This window comes from Mastigoproctus giganteus, chromosome 13 (assembly GCF_048544385.1).
Source record: "Mastigoproctus giganteus isolate SK-2022 chromosome 13, ASM4854438v1, whole genome shotgun sequence".
Taxonomy (NCBI): domain Eukaryota; kingdom Metazoa; phylum Arthropoda; class Arachnida; order Uropygi; family Thelyphonidae; genus Mastigoproctus; species Mastigoproctus giganteus.
The window spans coordinates 208,678-217,429 of NC_143587.1; the positions used below are offsets into that span (position 1 = coordinate 208,678).

General features: G+C 40.3%; 2 protein-coding genes across 2 annotated transcripts; both read right to left on the reverse strand.

Annotated features, from left to right (window-relative positions):
* Positions 1 to 1,767: 1,767 nt before the first annotated feature.
* LOC150075709 (uncharacterized protein F54H12.2-like) lies at positions 1,768 to 3,003 on the reverse strand. The gene has a single exon (XM_090387845.1). The coding sequence runs from the start codon at positions 3,001 to 3,003 to the stop codon at positions 1,768 to 1,770; it is 1,236 nt and encodes a 411-aa protein (XP_090243971.1).
* A 1,366-nt stretch (positions 3,004 to 4,369) lies between these two features.
* Positions 4,370 to 5,491, reverse strand: LOC150075710 (uncharacterized). The gene is made up of 2 exons (XM_090387846.1): positions 5,007 to 5,491; positions 4,370 to 4,883 (listed from the first exon to the last, which is right to left on the reverse strand). Exons 1-2 carry the CDS (start codon positions 5,489 to 5,491, stop codon positions 4,370 to 4,372), a joined length of 999 nt encoding a protein of 332 aa, XP_090243972.1.
* Between the last annotated feature and the right edge of the window lie 3,261 nt (positions 5,492 to 8,752).

An 8,752-nucleotide genomic window follows, 5' to 3' on the forward strand; every position in this document is an offset into this window, starting at 1 on the left:
GAAAAACACAATCAAAAATGATTTGTCGGTTATAACACTGTCACTATGTGTTCCTTTATCCACCCCTTCACATGTGTCGCGGCCGGTGGTACTCAAAGCGGTAAAACTACCTTCATTCTGTCCCTTATTAAAAACAGCGAACAGTTAATTTCACCCCCTCCGGAGAGAATAATTTACTGCTACTCTGAAGAGCAGGATCGGTTCTTACAGTTTCCGCAGGTTGAATTCGTAAAAGGCTTGAAACTGCCCGAAGTCGATAGACGTGTCAGAAATCTAATTATAATCGACGATCTCCTACACGTTGCAAAAGACAGTTCCGAAATCGCTGAAATATTCATTAAAGGAAGCCATCACAGGAACACAAGTATCTGTCTTCTCTCCCAAAATTTGTTCTGTCAGGGTAGTCAATATCGGACCATCAGTCTTAACTCACACTATTTAATCGTTTTTAAAAATCCCAGAGATTCCCGACAAATATCTCACCTAGCCTCGCAAGTATTTCCAGGGCGTTCGAGTGTTCTAGTCGAAATTTATAAGGAGGCCACAGAAAAACCGTTCTCGTATTTATTACTGGACTTTCGACAAGATACGCCAGAACAATTACGTTTGCGCTCGTGCATATTACCGGAGGACGGCCCGTCAATTGCATATGTACCTTCATGGCTAAAAGACTCCGAAAACATAGTGACTTCATCAGGTTTTTGTCTGGTGCCAGCCCCAAGCAAGCAAATACAATTTTGAGACAGGCATCACATTCTGAGGTCACTGTTTTGTGCGAACTGTGTAAGAATTTACTAAGAGGTAACATACCAATCACCCCCCAAGAACGTCTTAGACTGCAGCGCAAAAAGAAACTGCTGTGTGTTCTAGCGGATAAAAATGTCCCCTTCACAAGGCGACGGAGACTTATTACACAGCAAGGAGGAGCACTGTTTCCCTTACTGGGTAGTCTGATAATTCCACTGATAACATCGCTAATAAGAAAATGAACGACTCGTTCAAAAAATATTTACTACTGGCACCACCAGAACACCAACGGATGATTTCTCTGGACGAAGAGATGTCCGAAATTCTGAAGAGACAGGACATGTCGATCGAATCCAAGGTGAAGGCCTACCTTCAAACATTGCAGGCTTTTCTGGGACTGAAGAAGAAAAGCGGGCCTCCGGAGGAGGCCCTCGTGCTCCCTCCCGCGGCGGCCGGGGAAAGGCGCGCACCCAAACGTGCAATGAAGAAACCGTCGATTCTGACGTCTCCCCGTCGCTTGAGAGGAAAGAAAATACAGTGGATAAGCATGTAAGTACACAATTTTTTTTTTTTTTTTAAATTTGTTTATTTAAGTGATCGATTACATCTAAAGTAGCAATAATATCATTTCCCCACAAATTTTTACAATAACATTCGTTAACAATCTGTCTCATAGTAATACCGCGACATCTATGGGTTAAAAAGAAAACACAATGCAGTCCACAAGCTATAGATTCCCGATGTTGTATTACAGTCTTGTTATGAGTCCACTTGCGACTTTGCCTTTTCAGAAACGCCGCAAAATCTTCGGGCGGGGGGCGGGCAAACGTGTCGAAGTAATCGACTTCTTCTTCTTCTCCGAGGTAAATAGCTATCCAATGGGTTCCTGGTCTGTCGGATGGATCGGTGTTGACAACTAGAAGAAACGGTTTACTAAGAATGTTCGTAGGCAGTTCGTCGCGAGCACATACACTTATGGGGTAATCTTTAACAACACTTTCCAACAAACTTGCTATTTCTTCAGTGTTCATAATCCAGAAGAACCGACCTGTCTTTTGTCAGCGAAACCACGTTCTCGAATTCACTGTATAAGACGCACGTGACGTTTTCAGGCAATGGTGAGGAAAATTTCAGTTCCAGACGTACGCTCCCCCTTTTCACTGCACTAATGTGTTGACCGATGGCATTTTCGTCCGGCGATAGGTCAAAGCCGTACAATACATTACCGACTGGATACTCGGAATATGACAAATCGTTTCCGGTGTCTTCTGTCCATTTATTTAATGAAGAGAAGAGCGACAGATACGATCTCGTATACTGTCCTGTCTTGAAGTCGGGAGTCAGTGGTATTGACGGGTACTGAATACCATCGGCAGTCACTTGTAAGTAACACATGTTGAAGTGAGAGAAGTTAAAAGGGTTGCGAGCGTACGATCCATTGAAACCTTCGCTCGATACCAAACCCACAATCACACGTGATGGAATTTGTCCTAGGAATATATTATCACGTGTGGAATCTACCATTCCTTTGGGAATAGAAAAGTATGTCACGTTCACGCGATTAATCGGGTACACGAGCGGGTTCTTCTCTAAAACACTGATGTGTGCGAGTTGGATCTGAGGATTCAATTTCACTTTACGTACGAATAACGTTGCTTCCATAATGTTCAACTTGGCAGTTGACGAATCGTTGGAAAGCAAACAAAATTCGGGGGAACTTCTTACCAGTCGTAAACGGAGGGAGACGTTATTCACTATGTATTTAGACTGGTGACACAGATCGAGTCGAAGTCTTCCTAACATCTCTGCAGTTTTCGATTTTGAGAAGGATTTCGATCGTTGGTACATACCACTATCGTCCTTCTCGAACATCTGTTTAACATCGGGGTACTGATCTTTGACGTACATCTCTGTTGTCAGTTGCGAATTCTTGGCTTCCCATCCATAGTTAAGAAGCGTTTCCAGGTATGCACGATAAGGGTACGTATTCGACGATGGGTTAATCAGTTTGTCTTGTACAAAGAGATCGACTTGACTGAATAGAGAGTGAAAGAAATTGTTAACGACTCCTACTTTATCATTTTCTTCCAGATCTTTTCCATCGCTTCTCGTGATTCGCACCTTCAGCCGCAAATAACTTTTCCCGAGGTCTAGATACTCTTCTGAAGTCCCCGGAATATAGAATTCGATCGGGCCTACACTATCTACAGATGCCAGAGGAAGGAAAGTAATATACGACGACCGCTCGACACACATATTAGTGGCAGGTTTACTGAAAAGATCCAGCTCAGACATCATAACTTCCATCGAAAATATCGCGACGTCTACGTTTACCACCGCTCTGATTACGCACCTTGTCTTTAATGGCTTGCCCTACTTCTGATACACGATTTAAAAACGAACGTTTCGGTGGAACACCTGATATGACATCATCGACAATATTACGTCCTGCAGATAGCACTTGCCGACCGATGAAAGCTGCTGCTGGTTTGAGTATCGGTGTGAGAAAACGGAATGCTGTGCGGAAGATGTTTCCTAAACCGTAACCTCTCTGGATAGATGGCCCAGCGAAGTAGGGGTTCCCCCCTGCTTGCATTGTGTAGTAATGGACGTACGCATTCATCGTTCACGGAAATGTAGTTTAATTGTAGTCTTTCCGTCACTGAACGGCACGAATTCACCGCTATCTGTACGCACTTGGATGGTTACTGTATGGAACGTGCTTAACTGGAGGGGGTAATAATCTAAATGCGAGAACTCTCCGTTATTGGAAAACGATACGACACGTAACAGTGGCGCTTTCGTGTCGCCTACAACCTGATCCTCAATTAGATTACAATAGACGAAATAGGAACTGACACCCCTATATATATCTGCCTGGTACTTAGCGTAAAGTCTGCCTTCTAAGTCTCGGCCTAGTTTTTCGAAACCTAACATCTGACCGAGTCCTGTTTTTGGGAAGCGAAGGTAAACTGATGGATCGATTTCGATAGACACTATACCTATGGAGTTCACTTTTGCGTCGATCTGGGGGGCCAGTTTCATCATGGCGTTAAGCACCTGTGATATACTTTTGTAGTTCCCTCGTGGTAGTTTACAGACCTGAACAGCTTCTGCTTTCACACCCCGATATGTGATCGTTCTATTGGATGCTTCTTTAGGCATTGTGATTTCCTTCTTGGAAACCCACTCACCGAGGTGATAATTTCGGAAAATATGGAACCCTCCTTGATCCTCGCTAAATGTCTTATCGAGACCTATAACCCTTGTAAAAACTTTAGAGATTTTCACCATACCCTCGTTCTTCACCCTTAACGTGAACTGTTCTTTCGTTCCGTCTGTTTTCACTTTCAGTTGAATGTCGCTGTCGACAGAATTAACATCATCGATAAGTTTTGAGGAAGTGGTATACTTTTCTTTTAATACTGTCATCGCTCTGACTTCTTTTTTCTTTTTGGGGTACAGTGAGAATATGTTCCATCCATCGGAGATATTATCCCATGAAAGAGGGAAGTGTACTTCGGCAAGTGCTACTTCCCATTTGCCAGAGAGAGACACAGCATTAGGCAGTTCCACTGTGAATTGTGACTGAGAATTTCTGGGATGCAGATCCATACTAGCATTACTGGGTAGTGTAAGGAAAAACATCTTGTGAGCTGACCCAACTGTTGAAGCTTTGCGGGTAGCCTAACCATTTGACTAATAACTGACGTTGTCCTCTAACTGTCTTTTCTTTAAGTACCTTTTCGATAGGGTAGACGTCAGGGGGTAGATTATCGTCAAAGTTAACTTTCTGTAACTGTGTTTCGTAAAACGTTCCTTCTATCTGCTCACCATCACGGCCTGTCACACTGTACACAACAGGGTTACGCTTCAAAACACGTGTAATAGTAAACACTTCTCTCGTCCAATTCCCCCAGTAACCTTTGCGAAAAGGGTGAGACCAACTGCTCAAAACAACTCTATCTCCGATTTTAAATTTCGGTTTCAGGGTTTTGCTATGGCTGTGGTAGAGCCTATTATACACTTCTTCTTCGTTATCAAGAGTGACTTTTACGGGGGCCATACCAATAGAACGATGGGTAGTACGATTATACGTAGCCACAATATCGTCGAGTACGTGAATATATTTCTGACTTTTGGAATAAGAAATCCACTTATAAATTTTTTCTTTCAGTGTCCGAATGAAGCGTTCGGCAATAGCTGCCTTCTTTTCTGATCTTGTTGTATAGAAATTGATACCAAGGGAATGGAATAACCGACGAAGAGGAGCATTCGTGAATTCTTTTCCTTGGTCGGAGTTAACACAAAATGGTGTTTGTTCTTCGAAAATAGATTTGAACGCCTGCACAACCTCGTTGGCATTTTTGCTTTTCAGTTTTCTGACCCAAGAATATCGCGAGAAGCAATCCACACAAACCAGAAGGTAACGATATCCATTGTTTGAGTCAGCGAGAGCCGACAGGTCACCCAGGTCACATTGAAAAGTGTGATTAAGTCCGGGAACTTTAATTTGATTCCTCCGAAAATTAATTCTTTGCTGTCGATGTCTCACGTAAGTAGGTTGACTAGCTAGGAATTCGCGCACAACACGTCTGGGTAATTTAGTATGTTTTTGAAGAGCGTCAATAGAACTGAAACTACCTATTACTTTAGGATTATAATAGTCTGCTAACATTTCTCTATCTCCACAGGTAGGAATGGACAGTGTCGAAGGAATCGCACTATTTATATTTGTCATCATCCTGATAGTGATTATTATCATCTCGGAACCGCAGCTTGAAGATAGGAGGATGGACTGTTTCCACACATCTGAAAATGTTACTGTTTGTTCATAGATGTACCTTTTTAAAAATTGTTCATTAAAAAGCAGAAGTTTTCTTTGGTGTTTGAGTTTTTGATTTTAGGAAACGAGTCAATAAAAGGGTTAACACACATAAGTTAAGACAATAATAAAGAGTTACAATAATAATAAAAAGGCTCTAATTAAAAAAAAAAAATGTATCTTCATATTGAATCTCTAAGGAAACGAACCTATAAAAAGTTTTACACACACACAAGAAAAAAAGACTCAGGTGGATTAGTTAATAAACACTATGACAAGACAATGAGTTTTCTTTTTATCAAAGGATCAATAAAGGTTTAAATCTATGAGAAGACACTGCGAAAGAAAATATTTTTTATCAGGGACAAAAATACGAACTAAAAAAACTCGGTAGGTAGGAAATGAGTCAATAAAATGGTTTACACACAACTTCAGACAGTAATAAAGGGTTAAAAAATATTAACAGATATACAATAATAAAATGTATTTTCAAAAAAGGTTAACTTACACACAAGAAAAAGACTCTACACACAACTTAATGATAAAAAGAAAATACATTTTTAATTAGGCATACACACAAGAAAAAGACTCTGGTACTGTAAAAAACAGCAAAAAGGAATTTTCTTTTTATCAAAGGATCATAAAGCTTTAAAACTGTGAGAATACAACAAAAAGGAAGAAAATGTACCAATAAAACGTTTCAGACACAACTTAAGAATATATGGCTAATTAAAAATGAACCATACACACAAGAAAAAGACTCTGGTACTGTAAAAAAAAAAAATAAATAGAGATATATACATGGCGCCATCTAGGGACAAAAATACGAACTAAACAAAACCGGTAAGCATGTGGCGCCATCTAGGGTACGAAATGTGAACTAAATATAATTTTCACACCTGTAGTCGTGGGATAGTATGCAAAAGTGTTTAAATCCCTCCCGATCTTATACAATTGTGTTTAAAACCATTTAGACTTTATGCAAATGTGTTAGAACCCCCTACATATCTACTCATATAGTATTAGTATTAGTATTAGCAAAGGCCGTATGGTGCAAGAAAGCCTATGGCTTATGCTGCACCAGCCAGAAAAAAAAAAAAAAAAAAAAAATCCGAACAAAACAATGATAAAAACAAAAATTAAATAAATAAATAATAATAATAATTAATAAATAAATAAAAATAATAAAATGAAATTAAAAATTAAATAAAAAGGAAATTAATCCTATCATCCTATGCGCTTCCCTTACCCGAAAGTACTATCCAGATGACCTTTAAATTTCCCCAAACTGTCGGCCTCTGCCACCAATGAAGGCAACTTATTCCAGTAATTTATAACTCGCTGGCTAAAATAGAACTTCCTGCAGTCCAATCTAAACATTTCCCCGCGTAACTTGAATTTATGTCCCCTAGTTCTAGCATCATTTATAATCTTGAAAATTTTGTCCTCATTCATTTTACTGATGCCTCTCAGAGCCTTAAACACCTCAATCAAATCTCCTCTAAGGTGTCTAGTTTCCAAACTCTGCAACCCACATATTCGAAGTCTTTCTTCATAAGGACGCCCTTTTGCCGATCTCACCAGGCGAGTTACCCTTCTTTGCACCCTTTCAAGAAGCTCGATGTCTTTCTTTAGGTGCGGTCTCCATACTTGAACACAGTATTCCAAGTGTGGTCTAACATAGGCCTTATATAATGGGATTATCACGTCCCTATCTCTACTTGCAAAAGTTCGATAGATCATCGATAGGCCACCATGGGCCTTCCTTGCAACCTGTTTACAATGCTCAGAGAATTTCATGTCTGACCGTATCGTAACACCCAAGTCCCTTTCCTCCAGTACTGGGTTTAGTTGAACTCCACCAAGTGAATAAGTTATTTTGGGATTACTGTTTCCCAGGTGTAATACCTTACACTTTGTTGGATTAAAGCACAGCTGCCATTTTTCTGACCATTCTTGAAGTCTATCTAGGTCTCTCTGAAGAAGCTCAGCTTGACAGTGATCATTAACTACTCTACCAATTTTAACATCATCTGCAAATTTAGACATCACGCCCTCTATCCCTTCATCAATGTCGTTTATGAAAATTAAAAACAACAGTGGTCCTAATACTGATCCTTGGGGAACCCCACTTCTTACATCAACCCAATCTGAGGAATAGCCATTTATCACAACCCTCTGCCTCCTGCCCTGAAGCCATCCTTCTATCCATCTAAGGATTTTCCCAGTGATTCAAACCTGTTCCAGCTTATAAAGCAACCGCTCATGTGGGACTGAGTCAAAAGCTTTGCTGAAATCGAAATAAACAATGTCGAAATTATTCCCTAAATCCAGCTCGGGAGTGACCCTTTCGAAATAGCGAACCAGATTTGTTAAACATGATTTTCCCTTTACAAAACCATGCTGAGTATCCTTGAGAATTTCAATTCGATCCAAATGATCCTGAATTCCACCCTTGATCAATGCCTCCATGATTTTCCCTACTACTGAAGTCAGACTGATTGAAATTTTTGGATATACGCCATATCCAAAAATTTCAATTACTTCATGCCGCATGTCCCACTCACTTTTTCTTACTATTGAATACACCATGAATTGTCAAACTAATAGAGCAAGCTTATCTGCGAAATGATCTAAACCTCCCAAGCACTTCCTAATTCATTTCACGAATATACGTGGTCCCAATTCTAATCTCAACGATGTCCATTTCCACTTGCAGTCTGCCAAACCCCATGTACTTTTTCTGACAGAATCTCAGTTATCGGTTGATTCAACTACTGCTCATCTCAGATGACCAAATTATTCGCTGTATGATTCCTTTCGCTTTAAAAGTGGTACTTGTGCGTATGTCCGTTCTGATATTCCCTGTCAGAGACTTGGCAATTTGGAATCTCATCTCTTTGATCTCTCTACCTCATTGTGTCAAATTCAGCTGTTGTCTCTAACGTTCTCCCAACTCCACTAATCACTTGGAGCTCTCTGACTTCCTCTCTTTGCAACTTGACTTTCTCCAGTCCAACTTTCCCAACAGTGAGGTAATTTTCCTAGGTGATTTTAACGTTCACAACTCCAGCTGGATTCCATTTTATAGTCATACCGACCCAACTGGTCGAGATGCTGAGGCTTTTGCAATTACTAATGACCTAGCACAGATTGTTCATTTACCTACAAGAATACCGG

What these genes read in the sequence shown, in the direction of transcription:
- LOC150075709 (XM_090387845.1), bottom strand. Translation starts at nt 3,003, where the DNA reads ATGTGTGTCGAGCGGTCGTCGTATATTACTTTCCTTCCTCTGGCATCT.
- LOC150075710 (XM_090387846.1), bottom strand. Translation starts at nt 5,491, where the DNA reads ATGATGACAAATATAAATAGTGCGATTCCTTCGACACTGTCCATTCCT. An exon ending in ACGAATGCTCCTCTTCGTCG is followed by an intron (nt 4,884 to 5,006) that starts GTTATTCCATTC and finishes TTATTCCAAAAG; the next exon opens with TCAGAAATATATTCACGTAC.